The sequence below is a fragment of the Nematolebias whitei genome, chromosome 12 (genome assembly GCF_014905685.2).
Source record: "Nematolebias whitei isolate Nwh7 chromosome 12, NemWhi1, whole genome shotgun sequence".
NCBI classification, from domain to species: Eukaryota; Metazoa; Chordata; class Actinopteri; order Cyprinodontiformes; family Rivulidae; genus Nematolebias; species Nematolebias whitei.
The window spans coordinates 30,900,002-30,920,917 of record NC_056509.1 but is presented as its reverse complement, the minus strand read 5'-3'; the positions used below and the strand labels follow the sequence as shown (position 1 = coordinate 30,920,917).

Genomic DNA, 20,916 nt, shown 5'->3' with positions numbered 1-20,916 from the left:
ATTCTAGAGTCAGTTTGTATATAAAACACAAATTTGACTCGTCGACAAATCCCGGTTTGAAAGGTTCAAAAATATTTTTTACATTTTGTTGAAGTTGAAAACTGTAGATTTTAACAAATTTTCTTATTTCACCTGCAGAATTTGTTTGATTCAGTATCTACCAAAGTATAAAATATGTAAAAATCAAAATGAAATTATTATTTTTTTAAAACAAAAACACTGTTGTAAAATGTAACCCACATTTTTTTCTGTATTTCTGCATGTGAAGTAATTGTGCTTACTGAATAACAATGAAACTTTTCTACTTTATTATATACATTTTTATGTTATATTTCCAGCAAAAATATGTTAAACAATCTGTTTATCATCGAATTAAACTTAAATACGTTTTTCTTACACGGCTCATGTGTCATTTCCATTGCTACCTGTAGAGGTCAGTATCACAAAGAAAAGAGTAATAGAAGAAGAGAAACCACATTGCGCATGCGTACACCACGTACACCGATGCGTCGAGCTCTCTAGGCTTGATGCTAACAGCTAGCTAACACAGTCTGTCAGGTCTCACACATTTTCTGTGTCTGAAGGGAGGCACGCAGCGGTGGAGAAGAAGGGCGACTGTTGCGCCGCTACGAAATGGCCGGACAGCAGTTCCAGTACGATGACAGCGGCAACACTTTTTTCTATTTTCTTACGTCCTTCGTCGGACTTATTGTGATCCCGGCTACCTATTACCTCTGGCCGCGGGATCAGAATGCTGGTAAGGCCTGACAGTCTTTCTCAGCCGGTGCAAACTAACTTAGCTCACTAACTAACCTCAGATGTTTTAGATGTTTATGTAACATCTTGGCGTGTAAAATGATCCGCAGCCGGAATTCTGTCAAGTCTCCATTTAATTCAAGTGCTCACTTTGGGGCACAGTTAATTCAGCCCAACCCTATAATGTGCAAAGCTGATAATAAATGTCAGCAAGTTGATGCCCACGTCTTTCATCTAGCCCTAAAACTGTGTTATGCTAATATACAGTATTGTTTAAAGTCTTGTTTATTTTCTGTACATGTTTATTTCCCAGAGCCAGACTTTGTTGTAAATTTGAATTTCTTCAGGCTTTCTGAAATATCTTACTGTTGTCTTTTGGACATTAGCTGCTGTTTGTCAGTCCAGTTACATGGCAACTTTTAAAAGGAATATTGTTTTATTTAAGCCCACTAACTCTGACCTGTTAATCATTTAAGTCGCTTAACTCGGTAGATGAATCAGTGTTGATACAACTTAGCAAATCACCAATATAAAACTGGATTTTTGGGCACTAGCAGCTACAGTTGTTCCCATCTCTTCTAAAGGCAACATACATTATTATGGGTTTTAGTGCCATCAATGTGATTCCTAGAGAGTTGTGAGTAGAAAACTTGACACGCAGTAGATGATCAACTCAAGTATGATGCATCTAAAATTCTGTGTCATGATCTTTGCCAGATTTTCTTTTTCAAACATTATTCAAATACATTCCACCTGCTGGAGATAGTTTGTTCTTACCTGTTTAAACTAAAGCACAACACACAAAAAACATTGCAGGTTTGCATTAATTTACCTCAGTGTGATATGTTCTTATCTGTTATACTTTTATCAGCAACACATCATAAAAAGCATATTATTATAAATTCTTATTTACAGTGCTGGCCTGGCATGCACCAGCAGGCATTTGTGGGGTCATGGGAATGGAAACAATAAAATACTGTAACAAAGAAGGAAAACACAAATTACATTAACAACAGTTCATCGTCAAAGTCAAAAGGCATTACTACGCAAGATAACATTTGCAAGTATAATATGCTCTTATGTAATTGAAACCAACAAAGTTGAAATATTTAATTTGTTTAATAACTTTTTCAACTTTTCAGGTATTTTTATCTTCTTGCCATTGATAATACCGTGTATATCTTTTGATTACAGTGGTACTTTCCTAATCAGTCATAACTGCTTTGGCAGAGCTCATGATGAGAGTCAGTAACCTCACCCTATCCGTTGTCTCAACAGAACAGCTGCGGCTGAAGAGCCTGCGGAGGGTACACGGCAGGTGCCTGTGGTATCGGCTCAGGCTGATGAAGTCGCAGCAAAGCATTGTCCCAACACTAAAGTGAGTCCATAACGTTGTGTTTGTCCCACTTTGCGTTGTGTTCTGCTTATAAACTGCTTAAACAGGTCATCACTCATCAGCTGATAACGTTTCAAGATTTTTATTATTGCAGCTGATATCTTGGAGGATTGTAGGAGTTTGATATGAATAACATTTTAAGTTGGTATGGTAATGTCTTGATTACACTTATCAAAGTGCAGATTAAAATGGTCTTCTTTATGAAGTCTAACGCCTTCTCTATGATGGAGTTAGTTTCATTCAGTGTGTTTACAAGAGTGACATCCATTCTTGTGTAAAAACAAAGCTCAGTCATGTTTAACATGGTGTAAGTAGGCAATGAAATTGCTTTGACTACTCTCTCCTTTTTTCTCCAAATCTTCCGTTTTCTTGTTTTATATGTAAACCTTTTAGTGATCTGTTGCAATGCCTGACATGTCTGTTAACGTCACACTGTTTTCCCAGTTATTTATTCACCCTGTGGTTTATAGCAGCTTCTTGACTGTTAGTCTTTATTCGCCCACTTTGCACTCTTGCTCCGTCATCATCGTCCTGTGTTTACTCACCAGCATTTAACCTCCAACGTTTATAAATTATCCTCTCCCACGGTTGCGTTTTTTGAGCCAAAATGGTGAGATAGCACAGCATGTTTCTCTGAAGTGTCAGTATCAGTTTCCTCACCAGTCCTGTATCATAGTGATGGGAGTTATTGTAGAAATGTACACTGTCTTCCTGGTTGAGCTACTCGGAGGACGAAGGCTGGTGAGCTGTTGGCATAGCAACAGATGCTGCTGTGCATAGGCTATAATTTCTTAGGTTTTGTCATGGAAACAACTTGGCATCTGTGCACAAATAAAATAAGAAATGTCAGAAATTGACATGTGATGTGTAATTTACAACAACTGAACAACATTAGCTTCAGCCTGTCTTGTCAAATAAATGTTGCATCTTTCTAATCTGAGCACTTTATTATCACATAGTTGCCTTTTTTCTCCTGCTTGAAGTAGGGTTGTGTGTTGTACCAGTTGCATTCATGTTTGGAGATAAAAGAAAAAATTGGTAAAGCTTTTTTAATGACTCTTCGAATCAGGAGCACATTTTCTCTATCTAAAATAACTCGGATTTAAAAACAGCTTATTTACATGAGCGCCTCTTACAGTTGTAATTTTTGTTGCTACTAGTTGTTTAAAAAAAAATTCTGTCACTTTCTAGACCAAACATTATCCTTGTCGCTGCACTTCATCTACTGCACATTTCAGTTCTGTGTCACAATGAGTTGTGATAAGGATTGCAAAGTTCTGAGAATTTTTAAAATTGGAAAAAACATTTGTAGGCTCAATCATCCAGGTAGATAACAAAACGGTTAAATCATTTCATCTGGACCAGTTTTTTTAAGGGAGAAATGTTTCATCTTCCATCCAGAAGACTTCATCAGTATGTGGCCTGCCCACCAGATCTGTCATATAAGTAGCCTTCATTGTTGTGTTTCAAGCCAACTTTTCATGAGAATTAACAGGAACTGCAGTAGTCCATCGCTACTTCGCAGTTTGTTTATCGCAGACTCGCTCTGTCATGGTTTTTCAAATAAGATTGGACATGACACACAATTGTCTGGTTGATAGATGAGGTGCACGATCGGTATGGAATTTTTATATAAGATAAATAATTTAAAATTATTTAGCACCTGCTGCACATTTGTGCAGCACAGAGCATCTGAAAAAACTTCCTCCTGCAGCTTTATGCAGCCCATACTGCAGGATAAATTTCCTCCTGCAGCTGAACAGCCATGCAGAGCGGAAATGTGGGCATGGCCAAGAGCGCTTGCAGGTGGTTGAGAGCAGCGGAGAGAGAGAAATCATGACTTTACCTTACCATTTTATTTATAGAGCACTTAAAACAGCGGCAAGGCCAACCACAGCGCTGTACAGACAGGAAAACAGGCAACACACAAAGAAATATACAAAATGAGGTAAATCAGAATATAGACATAAAACCGATGCAGATAATAAATATGACGACTAACCAGTGTGGAGCGTACAGGTTCAAAACACAGATCATCTGGTGTTGAAAGCTACTGAATAGTAGTGGGGTTTTAAACAGGATTTAAAAAACGAGAGGGAGGGGGCCTGTCTGACAAGCAGAGGTAACTCGTTCCAAAGTCTTGGTCCTGCTACAGAGAAAGCCCTGTCACCTCTGCGCTTAAGACGAGTTCCTGGAACTGTGAGGAGCAACTGGTCCGCTGACCTCAGGGAACGTGGTGGGACATACGGTTGTAGCAGATCAGAGGGGGGGCTGTTCAGTGATTTGTAGACATACATGAGTATTTTGAACTGGATTTGAAAGTGAACCGGTAACCAGTGCAGTGAGGCCAAAACTGGTGTAATGTGCTCTCTTTTGCCTGCACTGGTTAAAAATCGGTCTGCTGCATTCTGGACCAGTTGTAGTCGTGCTATAGAGGTCTGACTGATATCAAACAGGAGCGAATTGCAGTAATCAAGCCTAGATGTTATGAATGTAATGAATGCATGTATTACTGTCTCCAGGTTCTTTTTGGACAATATGGGCTTCAGTTTAGACAGCCGCCTCAGTTGGAAGAAGCATGATTTAACAATCATGTTTACATGATTGTTAAGTTTCAGGGAAAGGTCCATTATCACGCCCAGATTAGTGACTCTTTGTTTTTCTGACAGGGTTAGAGTGGAGAGGACGATGCAGTGGTTTGTGATCGTGTCGTTGGGAGGGAACAACATGACTTCAGACTTCTTTTCATTGAAACTTGAGAAATTTAAAGCCATCCAGTTCCTGATGTCAGCCAGGCAGTCGAGCACAGGTTGAATAGAGTATGTACCATTGTGTCTTAGGGGGAAGTAAATTTGACAGTCATCGGCGTAGAAGTGAAAGGGCATGTTGTGTTTCCGGAAAATAGCACCAAGTGGTAGCAGGTATAAAGAGAATAGGAGGGGACCCAGGATGGACCCCTGCGGAACCCCCCATTTAAGCTCTGCCTCTGCGGAACTAAAATCCTTGATGAAGACACAAAAGGATCTGTCAGTGAGGTAAGATCTGAACCAATAGAGGGCTGATCATGTGATGCCCACCCACTGCTCCAACCTAGCAATGAGGATCTCATGGTCGATGGTGTCAAAGGCGGCTGTGAGGTCCAACAGGACAAGCAGCACAGAATCACCGGTATCTGTGAATCTGAAGATGTCATTAAAAACCTTCAGCAGGGCAATTTCAGTGCTGTGGAGAGGTTTAAAGCCAGATTGGAATTGTTCTAAGATGGCATGATCCTCCAGGAAGCACTTCAACTGGGACTCGACTATTTTCTCTAGTAGTTTAGAAACAAATGGGAGTCTGGAGACAGGCCGGAAGTTGGATACGACTGAGGGGTCAAGGTTTGATTTTTTGATGGCCGCGGTGCGTTAAAATACAGACAGTTTGGTGGCAATAATTCCGTCAAAGCGCTAGACTCACCCGGAGACATCCAAGTCTCTGTGATGCAGAGAAAGTCCAACTCGTGCTCTTGAATCCCTGAGGATAAAAGTTTTGTTGGTAATAGATCTTGCGTTGACCAAACACATCCGGATACTGTCCAAAGTGGACCCAGCAGCGGTGGAGGGAGCACGCGCCAGTGGCCGCAGATTTACTATAACGGCACCTCCGGGTTGGCCCATGCTGCGTACCAGCCGACAACTCCCGTTGTTTACCTGGTCCGGGCACGCGGGAAGCTGGCTATGGAAACCGTGACCACCAGCTGGAGAGGAAGATGCAACGCGCAGGGCTTTAAGCTTTACCAGCCGCCCAGCACGTTTTCCCTGGCGTCTGGAGCAATATCTCTGGGCAGGCAGGTGAGGAACGCAGAGGAGGTAAACGGGCATGTCCGCCAGCAGCGGGGGAAGGGGGGGGGGGGGGTTGTCCAGCGGTACGCTCATAATGATCCAAATAAGCAACCTCGGCGGTAGAAAATCGAAGATCCAGAAGCTGTTGTCGGTCATACACCAGCAGTGAGTTTATGTCCCAGATGAAAAACAAACAAAACACAAATAATCCGAACACCATCAGCAGAGGTGGATTGCAAGCCATGTACACGGGCGCCATCTTCTTTTTCAACCATGACTTTAGAGTTTAGACACATTGTTTAGAATATTACAAGAGTGTGGGAAGGGTTTAAAAATCTTAATATATACAGTAATCCCTAGTTTATCATGGGGGATCTATCCCTGAAGACCCACGATAATTGAAAAACCGCCAAGTAGGAATAGTAGTAAGTAGTAGTTTATTTTTTTTTAACCCTTCCCATACTCTTTCAATATTCCAAACAGTGTGTTTAAACTCTCAATGCTCTAAAAGAGCACAGCATGTCATGATTTCAGTTCCCTGCCTCCTCTGCCACCTGCAAGCACTCTTAGCCACGCCCACTTCTCTGCTCTGCAGCTGATCAGCTGCAGCAGGAAGTTTATCCTGCAGTAAGGGCTGCAAAAAGCTGCAGAAGGTGTTAAATAATTTAAAATAATTTATTTTAAATAAAAATTTCATACAGATCGTGTGGCTCATCCATCAATCAGCCAATTGTGTGTCATATCCAATCTTATTTTGAGAAACCGCGATAGAGCGAGTCAGCGATAAACGAACCGCGATGTAGCGAGGGACTACTGTATACATATATAAATACTACTTATTACTTGTACTACTATTCCTACTTTGCGGTTTTTCACTTATCGCGGGTCTTCAGGGTACGAATCCTCCACTATAAACGAGGGACTACTCTAATGGGAATAATTGAGAATAAATTTGGCTCTTCCAGGGATTTTAGAAAATTTGTTTTAGCATAAACATTGATTAAAACAATCAGATTCAATTGGAGGTACCAAACCTCAGAAAAAGCATAGGGACAAATGGAAATAGTACCATGTAACAAAGCTTAGTTCAAAGGTGGACTAGTTGTAACCTTGTCTTGACTTGCTCCCTGATTAAAAAAAAAATAAAAAAAACATATGAAGCTGACTGCTGTGTACTGCAGAAACAACATCCACTGCAAAATAAAGTTGTAAGATTTCTGTTCTTTTTGTCATATGTTCACGACCTTTGCTGATTTTTACCACTCTGCAGCACTTGTTTTGTTTTTTTCTCACTTTCATCACTCCAGCTTTCTCGAGCTGAAAGTAACTCAACAATCTTTAAAAAAAAAACAGGTTCACAGGAAGTGAGAATGAGGTCTAAATGCCAACACCCATTTATATTCTGGAATAAATATTTATAGGTCTTTAAAAGTGAGCTGACTGAAGTGTTTGTGGTTAAAACAACAACTTGCAAGCCATACTGTGAAGAGTTTCCTCAAAATAGAGACCCATCTGTTGGACTGATGTTTGCTCCCCTCTCCTGTTTGTATGCAAATCCTTTTAGGAAAGCAGCCTTGCTGTTTGGGTGGGCTGTGTTCCTGCTGCTAGCCTACAAGGTTTCCAAACTGGACCGGGAGTACCAGGAATACAATCCATATGAAGTTCTCAACCTAGACCCGGTAAACTTGTGTTTTGCACAGAGTCTCGAAATCCTGAAAGATCACAAAATCCGAAACCTGTGATCTTTCTCGACTTCTGAGTCAACACAGCGTGCTATAAATTACACTTAATTATACCAGTTGATGGGGTAACACGTTGCTGTTTTTGTCTCCAGGGTGCATCAGTGTCAGAAATTAAGAAGCAATACCGTATATTATCTCTCAAGCACCACCCGGACAAAGGTGGTGATGAGGCCACCTTCATGAGAATTGCCAAAGCCTACGCTGCGTAAGTTTCAATCAGAATTTTTTAATTTCATTGTAGCCAAATATTAAATTACTGTCTGCGTTCTAGAATATAGGATTAACTTGCAAATATTTCCCCCCACTGCAGTTTAACCAATGAACAGTCTCGACAAAACTGGGAAACATATGGCAACCCAGACGGTCCAGGAGGTAAGTAACGTACAGCTGCTTGCATAAATTCACCTTCTGTGGCCCTGATCAACGTTTTATTGTTTTGTGGTAAACGAGAACAGACACGAAACAGTAAAAAACTGATTTGAACTCGTTTTTAACAAGAATAAGAAATAAGTCTCATTGTGCTGTGTTGTGGATTATAGCGCACATACTGGTGCTACTCGTGTTGAATGATTGGCTGTTTTATGTTGCAGTAAAAATGATAAAAATAAATCTGTTGTGATCTCTTTTTAGCCACCAGCTTTGGTATCGCCCTTCCAGCCTGGATTGTTGACCAGAAGAACTCAATGCTGGTATACAGTTACTGATTGAAGCATTTCTAACTTTTACTACAAGATGCTGACGCTGCTCTGACACTTTGGTTCTGTTTCTGTAGGTGCTGTTGGTGTATGGACTGGCCTTTATGGTTATCCTTCCTGTTGTTGTGGTACGTGCTGAGCGATTATTTATTATAAGGCCTTTTTTTTTTTCATACAGACTATCACTTGAAGGGCATGTGATGTAGCAGTTTGAAAATGTTCCTACTTTTTATTGTTTTATTTTGCAACTGTACTTTAGGGCACATGGTGGTACCGCTCCATCAGATACAGCGGAGACCAGATCCTCATCAGCACCACCCAGCTCTTTATGCATTTTATGTACAAAACACCGAATATGAATATGAAGCGTAAGCATTATTCAGTTGTTTATGATTTTTAAAGCTGCTCTAAAGTGTTTTATTCAATTCTACAATCTGATGACATTTTTCAGTTTAATGGATAACATTTTGTTACGAGAGTAATGGCTCAGATATGTAGGTTTTGTTGTTTTTATACTGATTTTGATCCAATCTCCTCCTCCAGGATTAACCATGGTATTAACAGCAGCATTTGAGTTTGAGCCCCGCAGCAATAAAGAAGCCACCATCAGACCCACAGACAACATTGAAGTGCCGCAGGTATGAACAGCAGTGACCATTTGCTTTAGCTGCTAAATTAATTAGAGATGAAATGTCTAAATGGTTTTGTGAAGCTAAGACTCTTAAGAGTCATGATATTTATGTAGAATATAAAATATGGAGATTTGTACCATTTTGTTCCAGCATCTCTTCTTAAAAATAAGATTGAAAGTAAGTCTGCTTTAGTGTTCTTGGATCTAAATTTGATATAAAAACTAAATCTCAAGATGAAAAGGTGTCATTTAAGCCCTTTCCTTTCATTAAAACATAGAATTGAAAATGTTTACAATCACTTATCGCTCAGAGACTCGTTCCCTCCCCAGTGCAGCATTTTAGGCAACCACAGTTCTTGGTTGTTTGACAGGTTTTTGTTCCAGATTTATTTAGCAAGAAATGCTTTGCATTTTTGTTGCGAAACCTGTTGAGGGGATTCTTCTGAAACGTTTAGGACGAACTCAAACAGACTCTGTAAACAGTCTTCGTGCTAACATTAAAGCAACAAACAACTCGAGAATTAGCTGCTTCTGTAGATGACTATGATTTATTGGGTGGAAAATGTAATGAATATAATTATTGTGGCTTTGAATATGAATAATCCTACAGAGTTTATCCTGGCTGTGTTGCAGTTGATCCGTGAATTAGGAAATATCAACGTAAAGAAGAAGGAGCCTCCGTTTTGTTATCCTTACAGCTTAAAGGCCAGAGTGTTGGTGCTGTCTCACCTGGCCCGCATGGAAGTGTCGGAGGAGTTGGAGGAAGGTAGGCATGTTGTTACCCCCTCACTAAGGTGTCAAATGTATTGGCAATAATTTTGTATGTTCTAATATGAAATGTGTTTGTCAGCCTATGCCAACACAAGTCTTTTCCAAAATAGCAGAAGATGGTGACGATTGCTCAGAGTTCTAAAAAAAATCGTAAAAAATAAACACTTGCATTAAGCTTTCAAGAGCTTTAATTTCACTTAAAGGACACAGTGGAGGTAAAAGTTGGGGAAAAGATCTTTTCTTGTTCATGTTATTGATAAAGTCATTGTGATCATTAAACAAGTCATCAGTGAGTTGCTTAGAACAAGTTGTGTGTTTCTGCACCAGATCAAAGATTTGTGGTGAGGAAGAGTCCAGCTCTCCTTCAGGAAATGATCAACGTGGGCTGTCAGCTGACCATGATGGCCAACAGCAGAGGAGGTACACACACACAAACACACACGTAGGCCTGTCGCGATAAACAATAAACCAATTAATCGCGTGATAAATTAAAATTATCGACCTCGTTTTCATTTATCGGCTCTATCGTTTGTTCATGTCTGTCTCTTTCTGAAGACACTGGATGACAAAAAGCTCAACTCCGGTGCTCTTCACTGACCCCTCCTTTTCTCTTTAAAATCAATTTTAACCGTCCAAAGTCGTGTTTTTGGATCGTTAAAAGCAACTAAGCTGAGAAGCTAAGCTACGAGCTAAGCTAACAGGCCGACCTCGAAGAAAAAACCTCCGTCTTGTCAAAGCTCCAAAATTCACGGTTGAAACCTGTGCCTTCATGTAAAAAGTTGTTTTTTTTCTGCAAAAAGAAGCTGAGAGCTTGTTTACTGATTTTTTTTTTTTTAATTAAAAGCTTTGTGTGAAAAAAGATATGCTAATGTGCTCAAACCAAACCGAGCGTCCGCCATTTTGAGAACTGGAAAAAAAGGAAAGAGACAGCCCGTGTCACATCAAGGTACCTCCCTCCCATTTTTTTTAGAGGCACTCTGCTTGCTCCCTCACTATCCATCCTTCGGTTCAGACAGTCTAATACTGCCATCAAATGGTCAAAAAATGTACTACACACAAAAATGAACCAACATTTCTTCTTAGATTTTACAGTTACTAATTATTGTCAAATTTCAAACAATATTATCGTTTATCGCAATAATTTCTGAGACAATTAATCGCCCAGCAAAATTTGTTATTGTGACAGGCCTACACACACGTCAACACGTCAAACATGCCGATGCTTTTTGTCCCTTTCATGCCGACATGATGCGTCCCGTCAGGTTTCCACGCTCCTCGACTGGTAAGCATCGAGAACTGCATGAAGCTGACCCAGATGATAGTTCAGGGTCTGCAGGAGTCAAAGTCGCCGCTGCTGCAGCTACCTCATTTTGAAGAGGAGAACCTCCGCTACTGCATTTCTAAAAAGGTACGCATCACACACGTTTTATTTTATTTTTGACTCGATTGACTTAGATATTTACAACAATTCAATAACAGAAACTATCAGCTATCTTTTTTTTTGTGATAAAATAAACGAAGAAATTATAATTCAATAGCTTGGATTGAAGTTGTAAATAAGTATCTTATTTGGTTAAAAGGTGAATTGTTGGAGTTTTATGTGCCTTCAGTCACCACAAGCTATTAATTTTGTTTAATAACCAAAAAACACTAGTAGGACAAGATCCTTCTGAGAAGGTAACAGTCGCACCAAATGTTCTAAGAAACCGTTTTTCATAGAACCGTGAGCCATTTCAGATTTGACTCCTTCATATTTAAGTTGTAAACTAGTACACTAAACTTTTTCTCTCTGTCCTTCTGCTCTTCAGTATAAGGTGCGAACCCTGCAGGACCTTGTGAGCCTGAAGGACTCTGACAGACGCAACATGATGCGCTTCTTGGGGGAGGAGAAGTATGATGAGGTCATGGTGGTGCTGGGCAGCTTCCCTCACATCATCATGGACATCAAACTGCAGGGTCAGTCCTAAAAGAAAAAAAAACATTTGTAACAGAATCTGTTGGGCACATTGGTTAGAGCTGCTGCCTTACAGCAAGAAGGATGGATGAATGTTTTATCACTAGAGATGAAGGAAAACCATAAATGGGTTAATTTAAGTTTAGTTAATACTCTTTGTTTACCTGGTGAACTGATGGAAAATAAGTGATATAGTTATTTTATATTTGTCCCAGTGTGTGGTCATACTTTATATAGTTTGAAGTGTTAACAACTATTCTCCCTCTGTGTCTTTGCAGTTCTTGATGATGAGGACAGCAATAACATCACAGCAGGCTCTATTGTCACAGTAACAGTTACCTTAACCAGAAAGCGTATGGTGGTAGGTGTTTAATTTGGCTGAACCTCAACTTGAACGCTGCATTAAATTAACAAAAGGAAACGTGTATGCAACCAATCAATACAACTAGATGCATGCATTTCTGTTGATGACCACTAGAGGGTGCTGTTTACTGTCTGCAAGTTTCCAAATTGGCAAACGATTTGTTTGCTGTTTGTAGGATATGTTTGAAAAAGAGCAGGAACCGTCCACGTGTCAAGGAGAGGAGGCTGCCAGTACAGAGGAAACAGTAAGAGCAACACAACGATACGTTGAGATTTTACTGCTTTTGTTACATTTTGTGGTTTTTGACAATCTTGCTGTTTTGTTTGCTATAACAGGGAGACTCGAGTAAAGCTAAAACCAAAGTGTGGCAGAACAAAAATAAAGGAGCTAAGAAGACGGCCAAGTCCAAGAAAAAGAAATTAATCAAGAAGAAGGCCACTCCTGCTCCTGCTAAAACCAAGCAGGCCAATGGCAACTTGACAGGAAACGTAAGCATCAGTCCCATAAATCACAGCTGAAGTCAAGCTGCTTCTTGACCTTTTGAGACATCTTTAACTGCCAGGTGATGGAGGAGAGAAGAAAATGACTGTTTGCAAATTAAATGTTATTTGTTGTGCTGGTGCCCCAGGAAGGCACTGCTCTACCATCAGCTGCGGTAGTAAAGGAAGAAGAGGATGAAGCTTCAGACAAAGGCAGCGAGTCAGATGAGGCAGAAGCCAACAAGGACTCTCCGAGCGAGAGAGACGAAGACAGCGACAAACAAAGCGACACGGAGGTCGATGAGGTGGCTGGAGACGACGAGGAGGTCAGGAAACTTTTACTGGTGCCTAAAACAAGAGCTATACAGAACAGTTGTGTTCAGTAACCGTGATAGGTTTATAATCCTCCACTCATCTCACCTTGTCAGGAGTGGGAGGCCTTACAGCAAAGCATCCAACGGCGAGAGAGAGCGCTGCTAGAAACAAAATCAAAGGTGACGCATCCCGCCTACAGCCTCTACTTCCCCGAGGAGAAGCAAGAGTGGTGGTGGCTGTACATCGCTGATCGCCGAGATCAGACCCTCGTCTCCATGCCGTACCACGTCTGCACACTAAAAGACACAGAAGAGGTGGGATCATGTTCCTAAGGTTCTCTGTGTTGGACGCATTTATAGAGTAAAATGTGGAAAGTGAAATACCTTTACAGCATGACCTATAGCTTTTTTTTTTTTTTTTTTTTTTATTATCAAATTTGCATGAATTTGAATAAAATACCCACCCACACCTTCAAAGAACTTGTACTAAGCACAGAAATATATAAATAGACAACTTATTTCTTAGTAGCTCAAAAAATAAAATAAGAAACTGGAAATCTGCTAAACTAATAAAAGGTCAATTAAACGTGTTCTGTTGAGAAAAGATTGAGATTGAGATGTTTATATTAGCTAAAAAACATTTTGAAATGTAGCTGAAATGGAAGAATAAGCCTAAATTAGCAGAAGAAAGCAGATTGAACACATTTGTTGAATTAGATGTAAATTAGCAGAAATGAGTACACAGTATACAAAATTAGTAACTTAGCCAAGTTACTAATTTTGTATATAATATAAAGCTTAAATTAGAAAAAATAGCTGAAAAGTAGCTGAAAAGGCAAAAAGAAGCTTAAACTACTAGAAGGAAGTGGAAAAAATGTAGAATTAGCTGAAAAACCTAAAATTAGCATCAAAAAAGCTAAATAGTAGCTGAAAGAACAGAAGATGCTGAAATTAGCAGAAAAAAGCTGAAAGTAACAGAAATTAATACGAGAAGCTTGAATTTATCTCAAAACAGCTGAAATTAAATGGAAAAATGCTAAAAAGCTACCTGAAAGGTTAGAACAAGCTTAAATTAACAGAAGAAAACACAAAGAACATGTTTGCCCAATTAGACTGAAAGAAGCAGAAATTAGCACAAAAAGTGGACATTATCTGAAAAAAATCTAAAATTAGCAAGGAAGAAAAACTGCTGAATAGTAGCTAAAACAGAAAAAAAACCTTAAGTTACCAGGAGGAAGTGGACTAGAGAGAGCACATTTTAGTCGAGTTAGGCAGAAGAATGTTGAAATGAGTGCAAAAATATGTGGAATTAGCCAAAGAAGCTAAAATTGGCATTAAAACAGCCAATAGTAGCTGAAATAGCAGAAAAAGCTGAAACTTGCATAAATTAGTTGAAAGGAGCATAACAAGCTGAAATTAGCAACAAAAAAAAAGTTACAAGAAGCACAAACATGTTGTAGTTGGAAAGAATCTAAAAGGATCACAAAACACCTGACGAAACAGCCGAAATTAGCTGAAAGTAGCTGGAAAAAAGTTTAAATTTGCAGAAGGAAGCCGAAAGAAGCTGAAGCAGAACAAAATGTGAAAGGAGCAGTAAAAGGTTGCAAACATATCTAACGATCGGAAGGATGTAAAATGACCTCAGTTGATTTCCTATGAGGAAAAAAGTGGCAGAAAAGGCTAAATATTTCAAAAAGCTAAAGTTGCACCAATACCAAAAGTCATATCATCCTTCTCCTGAATGAGCTAAACATTTTGATATGATTTGTTGAAATAGCATGAAAACTGTGGAACGAGAAACATGCTGAAAGGGTGGGGAGTCGGGGCTGGGGACATTGGGGGGGTCATGGGCCTGGAGCGGTGGTACCCGACTGGGGAGGTGGCTCTGGTGGTTCTGGGTGATGGCCTGTGCTGGCTGCATGCGGGCTTCTGGGCGGTTTGTACCGGCAGACATGGGTTACTGGTCTGGTGACCTGGCTGTCCCTGGGTGGGTTTGGGGTGGACGCGGGCGCGGGTTCTGGGGTGGTAAACAATTATTGAAATTAACAAAGTCCATGCTCAATAATCCAGGTATACAATCTTTTAACATTTTTCAGTTGGGTCGTCTGGACAGTTTCTTTTTTTTGTGCTGAAACGTTTCGCCTTCGATCCAGAAGGCTTCATCAGTCAAGGAAACACACAACACCAAACTGATTCTTCCCCCAACAGCTTACTCCAAAGTGGAACAAACCAGTTATGTTGGTGCTAAGATGGTCTCTTTGTCACACTCCCTCATCCATTGCCGGCCCTCTTCCTTGTTGACAGTCATGTCAAACTGGTTGAAAACAACAAAGTCCATGCTCAATAATCCAGGTATACAATCCAACATTTTTCAGTCAGGCCATCTGGACAGTTTCTTTTTTTGTGCTGAAACGTTTCACCTTGGATCCGGAAGGCTTCATCAGTCAAGGTCAAAGAGACCATCTTAGCACCAACATAACTGGTTTGTTCCACTTAAGCTGTTGGGGGAAGAATCAGTTTTGTGTTGTGTGTTTCCTTGACTGATGAAGCCTTCCGGATCGAAGGCGAAACATTTCAGCACCAAAAAAAAGAAACCGTCCAGATGACCTGACTGAAAAATATTGGATTATTGGTATTGTTTTTTTTATTTATTTTTTATTTTTTATTTTACAGCTCTTTTTTGTTTTTTTTTGCATTAAAACCATTATATATTTCATAGCAATGTAGCCCTTCATTTATTCTGTTGCTAGGCAACCTTTTGTATTTGTCATTATTTCCTCAGAGAGGTGTGTGTTTATTGTGAACAGTTTCACCTCTTGACTCTAGTATTCTCCAGCAACAGCTCAGATTGACAGCAAGGTAAACGCTTAATGAGGGCTCTCCGTAACGCCTGATGACCGGCTGTCAGCGCTCTGAAGGAACTAATCACAAGAGGTGCCCCTTTCATGCATGACAGGTCACCAGCTAGCAATCAATTAGTCTGTCACCTCAACAGCTTCCTCTGAGCGGTCCTGTTGTGTGACTTGTGTGTGGCAGATTGGCTGCTTTCACCAACAGGACAGGCTGTTAACAGCCATCATGCTCTGTGTTTATTCTATGCTCGCGTAATTGCCTCACGGTGTTGATGGTTAGACGTTTGCTCTATGTAATTGAACAAACTAATAATCACAGCCTGAGGTGGCGTAGGTCCAATATTTACACTTGGGCCCTGTCATCATGGGTTGGTTAATTTGTAATTACCCACCTGAGTTTGCCCTTCTGATGGTTAATTTGTAAGGTGATATGGTACTCCTGCTCTTTTAGGTGTTTTGTTGTAAAAACACTTGTGCTGGCCAGCTTTCACTTTTTAATGAGAAGCAAACTTTCTGGTCTGTTTTGTTCTCACTGCTTCAGTTAGTATAAGCCTGCTGTCACGTCAGTGCTATCAGTTTGGTGAAAGTCTTCAGGCTTTTGGCTACAGGTTGATTGATATGAGTATTATTTTTATACATGGGGTGTAATCTCCGTGCATCTGTAAACTTTCACTTGCCCTATCCAGAACTTAAGATCTGCTCAAGATAAGTTACCAAAACTTCATACACATATGCGTCATCATCACTAGACGGAGTGTCCGTACACCTTTCATCACCCCAGCACCAAGGTCAAGGTCACAAATAAAGGTCAAAGTTAAAACAAGGTCTTTGTTTTCCCAGGCCATAACTTTTGATCTGCTCAGTAAGCAGTCTCACTTAAAGAAAGATAAAAAAATATATATACTGTAAGCTGGTTGTAGCAGCTGCTTTATTTTCCTGCTGTATTTAGTAATTGATTAAGTATGCACAGGCATGGACGATGTTTAAAAAGTGGATAATCATTATCGGCTGATATAAAATTGATCCATCAGAGTTTGTCTTATTTTGGTCTGTGTTTGGACAATTGAAGTAGTTTGAGTTTGACTTTTTGAGTCTTGTTTGTGACTCAACATAAAACCTGAGATTATATGTATAAATTTAATATACTAAACAAATCAAACTCCTAATTTTTACATATCAGATTGGAAGCTTTCAATTTAATTATTGACTGGGCCAAGTTATATCAATGGATTTTTTTTTCTTCTTAAATATATCTTTGAACAAGGGTTGAGTAATTATTACTCCAATATTTTAAAAAACATATTTCAAGAATAACATGTGTTTCAAGAAAATACTATGGGGAATCTTGCACTATAATAAAAAAACAATAATTCTATTTTGGTTATAACATCTTGTGTTGACTCAAATTTTGAAATAATTTTAATATGTAGTATTATACCATTGACAAGCAATACAATTTAAGCATGAAAAATAAAAAATAAATTCACAAAATGATGCAATTTCATGGTGTTCTGTATTTGTTGTTGTTTTCCAGGTGGAGCTCAAGTTTCCAGCCCCTTCTAAAACAGGGAACTACCAGTACTCCGTCATCCTCCGTTCTGATTCGTACATGGGACTGGACCAGATCAAACCTCTGAAGGTAACAAGTGATGGGATTTCAAAGTGACTTTTAGTGATTTTCTGCATTACATTCCTGATTTAAAGTAATAATCTTCATCCAAATAATGGTTCTTTTTCTAAGTCATTGGACTACAGACTCACCAGTTGCTGGTTGGCCAGTGATTTTAAATACGTAAAGTCTAGTTTAAATATGCAATTTAGAAAAATATCCACAACTGCCACAGCCGTTTTTTTCTGCTCCGGCATCTGCCATTCAAATAAAAACTTCATAATGGTTTTAAAATCTTCAACGTGTTTAGTTTGAAGATCATAAAATGATGTCCCTCCTATACCAGCACATGTTGAATGTGTTTCAGGAGGAAACATCATTTCTCAAGTTAAATCAATGGTGGTTAATGTACATTACACCAAACACTTATTAATTAATTAATTTTTTAGTGCAGTTTAGTATTTAACATCAAAATGTGAAGGAAAATACAACTTTTTGCTCCCGTCTTGACGTCCTCGGTTGTAACACTAAACAAATTTATGTTGTGAATTTTATTTTAGCTAGTTAAAAATAACACCAAAGTTTATTCTCAGTAATCAGGTATAAAATCCAACAATGTTCAGTCAGGTCATCGAACGGTTTCTTTTTTTTGCTGAGATGTTTTGTCCTTCATCCAAAGGACTTCTTAAGTCTGAGGAACCAACAAAATAAACTGTCCAGATGACCTGACTGAACATTACTGGATTTTATACCTGGATTATTGAGCATGAACTTTGGTGTTTTGAACCACTTTGGCTTGGCTGCCTCAGAGGAGTTGAGGGGGGAGAGGGCGGGCCCTGGAGGCCATCTTAGCACCAGCAAACTGTTTTTTCCACTATGGAGTATGCCGTTTGTGGGAATCAGTTTTTTTGGTAGCTCCTCAGATTGAAGAAGTCCTTTGGATGAAGGACGAAACGTCTCGGCAATAAAAGAAACCGTCCAGTAGAGCTGTCATTTCTAGCCCGAATCGGGTCAGACCGAGCCATAATAACGTGTGGGCCGGGCCGCTCTCGGGCTTTGATGTGATTTTAAGAATCATACAGCACAAATAAAACAAAATAAGAATGCGCAATATAAAATTATGTTAATGTACTTGTTGAGGAGGAGGCAGGTCCAACTGGCCAATTGAAAAAGGTAAAAACAGTTTCCAGTTAAGCTTCAGATGGATCAGCTGATCACCTGCCGCATGCATCTCCACACCTGCTCTCATCTGCGGTGAAGGAAGTTGCAGAATCTACAAAAGCTGAAGCGAGCAGCGCGTTCAATTAAAATAGCCTTGTTCTATATTTTTCCAAATAATTTTACTCTAAAAATATTTTTGTTCATCTGTATAATAGCCGATCTTTAGAGTTGATTTTTTTTTTAGGCTATTTGTTTTGTATGTTAATATCCATTTGGTGAAACAAGAAATCTTACATCATCCTTTCTTTGAAATACGTTTTAAAAATTTCATGTCAAACTAATTTGCTTACAAAAGCAGTAAAAGCTTAATAAAAAAAAAGTTTTTTGGGTTTGGGCCTACATTTAATCCTTCAGTTTCAGTTCAGGCTCGGAAAAATTGAGACAGGTTCGGACAGGGCCTGATTTTTTTTTTTAGGCCCGAATGCAACTCTACCGTCCAGATGACCTGACTGAACATTGTTAGTTAAAAATAACAAATTTCTTGCATTGACTTGTAAGGTTTTCAGTTTTTGTGGCGGCCTTTGCTTCACAACTTGAAAATCTATTTATTTACATGACCAATGTTTGTTGACAGCAGAGTCAGGACAAACATTTCCAGATGTTTAATAAAAAGGAAATGATCAAAACGGCACCATTATTGTTCTGGTTTTTAGCACGTGTTGAATACACTGAGCAGTTGTGGGCAGACTAAGAGAGTTCTTTGAAATGTGCTCAGTTTGGAAAGTGTAAAAACAGAAATGTTTGTTCAGTCACATGACTGAGAAGTGCTGAGTAGGACATGACCCGCAGTGATGCAACAAACTAGTTTCTTGTATTTATAAACTTATTGTTTTATGCTAGCTGGAGGTCCACGAAGCCAAGGCCGTGATGGACAACCACCCGCAGTGGGACATCCCCGACACGGAGGAGGAGGACGATGAGCAGGAGGACAGCGACGGCATCGAGGAGAGCGACGACGAGGACGAGGACAACGACTGAATGTGTAGACAAGCACGCTGGGCCCCTCCCCCACCAGGACTGGCCACCCATCCACTAGTGACGAGGAGAAGCAAAGCTGTGCCTGCCACAAACACAAGAAGTCCCTGGGACAGTTTCTACACACAGAACCCTCCACCCTCCCACAAACTGCGACCCAACCCTCCTGCCCCAGTTCCACCTTTTTACAGAGACTCGGTCATTCGCTGTCCGCTGCTGGCGGGAGTGAATCCTGTGAATACTAACTGGCCTGAGTGTGAGTGTGAGTGTGTACAGTATGTGTTTGTACAGATACGAGAGATGAACACACTTTGGACTGGAGGACCTATTAGTATATTATGGGCTCTTCTTTTCCTTGAAGGGAAGAGTGGATTATGTAACAGCTAATTCCATTTGCAAAACTAATACAAACATGACTTGGTATGGAAATGACATCATCACTCTTGCTCCTGTTTTTAAAGTCACTCAGCGTCACTGTTTTCCTCACCAATAATACTTTGTAAACCTAATCTGCAGAGGTGTGAGCTTTAGCCTTTTGTCTGGGAACTTTGGAGCTATTAAAGAAATGTTTTCTCCTTTCACTGCATAGGGGGCACAATTTATTCTTTGTTTTAACGTTATACCTGCTGTTCACTTGTACAAACAGTATATTCTCTGTATGTGCAAGGAGGTGTCTACAGAAAGATCCTGGACTTTTTGTTTTTTTGTCCCTGAAGGAACGATTTTCAGCCTGACCTGCTCATAGCGTGGAAGAATGAACGAAACCTGCAGTGTTAAGAAACGATCGAGCTTTGTTTTCATAGAGCACATGAAAGTTGTGTCTTCAGTCCTTAAAGGGACAGATACTGATGTACAGATGTGTGCACACATGTGGTTCTTCTTCATTTTCCTTTGTCATGTCTGTTGTACATTCCAGTGAATAATCCATGTCTGATAAAGGCCTTATGAATCCACCTTCAAAACACCACAAGCCCTCTGGGGACTTTTTTGTTGTCGTTGTCATAATTAGTAGTGTTTTTCAGTTTGGAGTCTGCTTAGTGTTCTGTTCAGTTATTTCATTCACCTTCCCATCTAAAAACCTTCAAAGAGGAGTTACTTTGCAGTTTTATTTGAAATGTGACGATGTAGAGCAGGGCTATTCAACTAAACTGCTCAGGGGGCCACAGTTACTGCAGCCAAGAGCTCAGGGGCCGGACATCCTGCAGTTATTCATTCAGGAAGTTTGTTTTATGGTTTAAAATCTACTTTTATTTAAAAATGAACCGAGTTCTCCTGTGGGCCTGGTTTGGCCCCCGGGCCTCCAGTTGAGTAGAGGTTTCAGTGTGATGTTCCTGCC

At 39.8% G+C, this 20,916-nt stretch overlaps 1 protein-coding gene across 1 annotated transcript; it reads left to right on the top strand.

The window, feature by feature from the left end:
* The first annotated feature begins 517 nt into the window (after positions 1–517).
* On the top strand, positions 518–20,587 carry sec63 (SEC63 homolog, protein translocation regulator). The gene is made up of 20 exons (XM_037685401.1): positions 518–757; positions 2,035–2,134; positions 7,538–7,652; positions 7,808–7,920; positions 8,026–8,087; positions 8,346–8,404; positions 8,488–8,538; positions 8,670–8,778; positions 8,954–9,048; positions 9,675–9,807; positions 10,140–10,232; positions 11,075–11,220; positions 11,621–11,768; positions 12,045–12,127; positions 12,306–12,374; positions 12,466–12,618; positions 12,759–12,935; positions 13,038–13,238; positions 17,310–17,414; positions 19,446–20,587. The coding sequence occupies exons 1-20, from the start codon at positions 634–636 to the stop codon at positions 19,581–19,583; spliced, it is 2,274 nt and encodes a 757-aa protein (XP_037541329.1). The 5' UTR covers positions 518–633; the 3' UTR covers positions 19,584–20,587.
* The last annotated feature ends 329 nt before the right edge of the window (positions 20,588–20,916 follow it).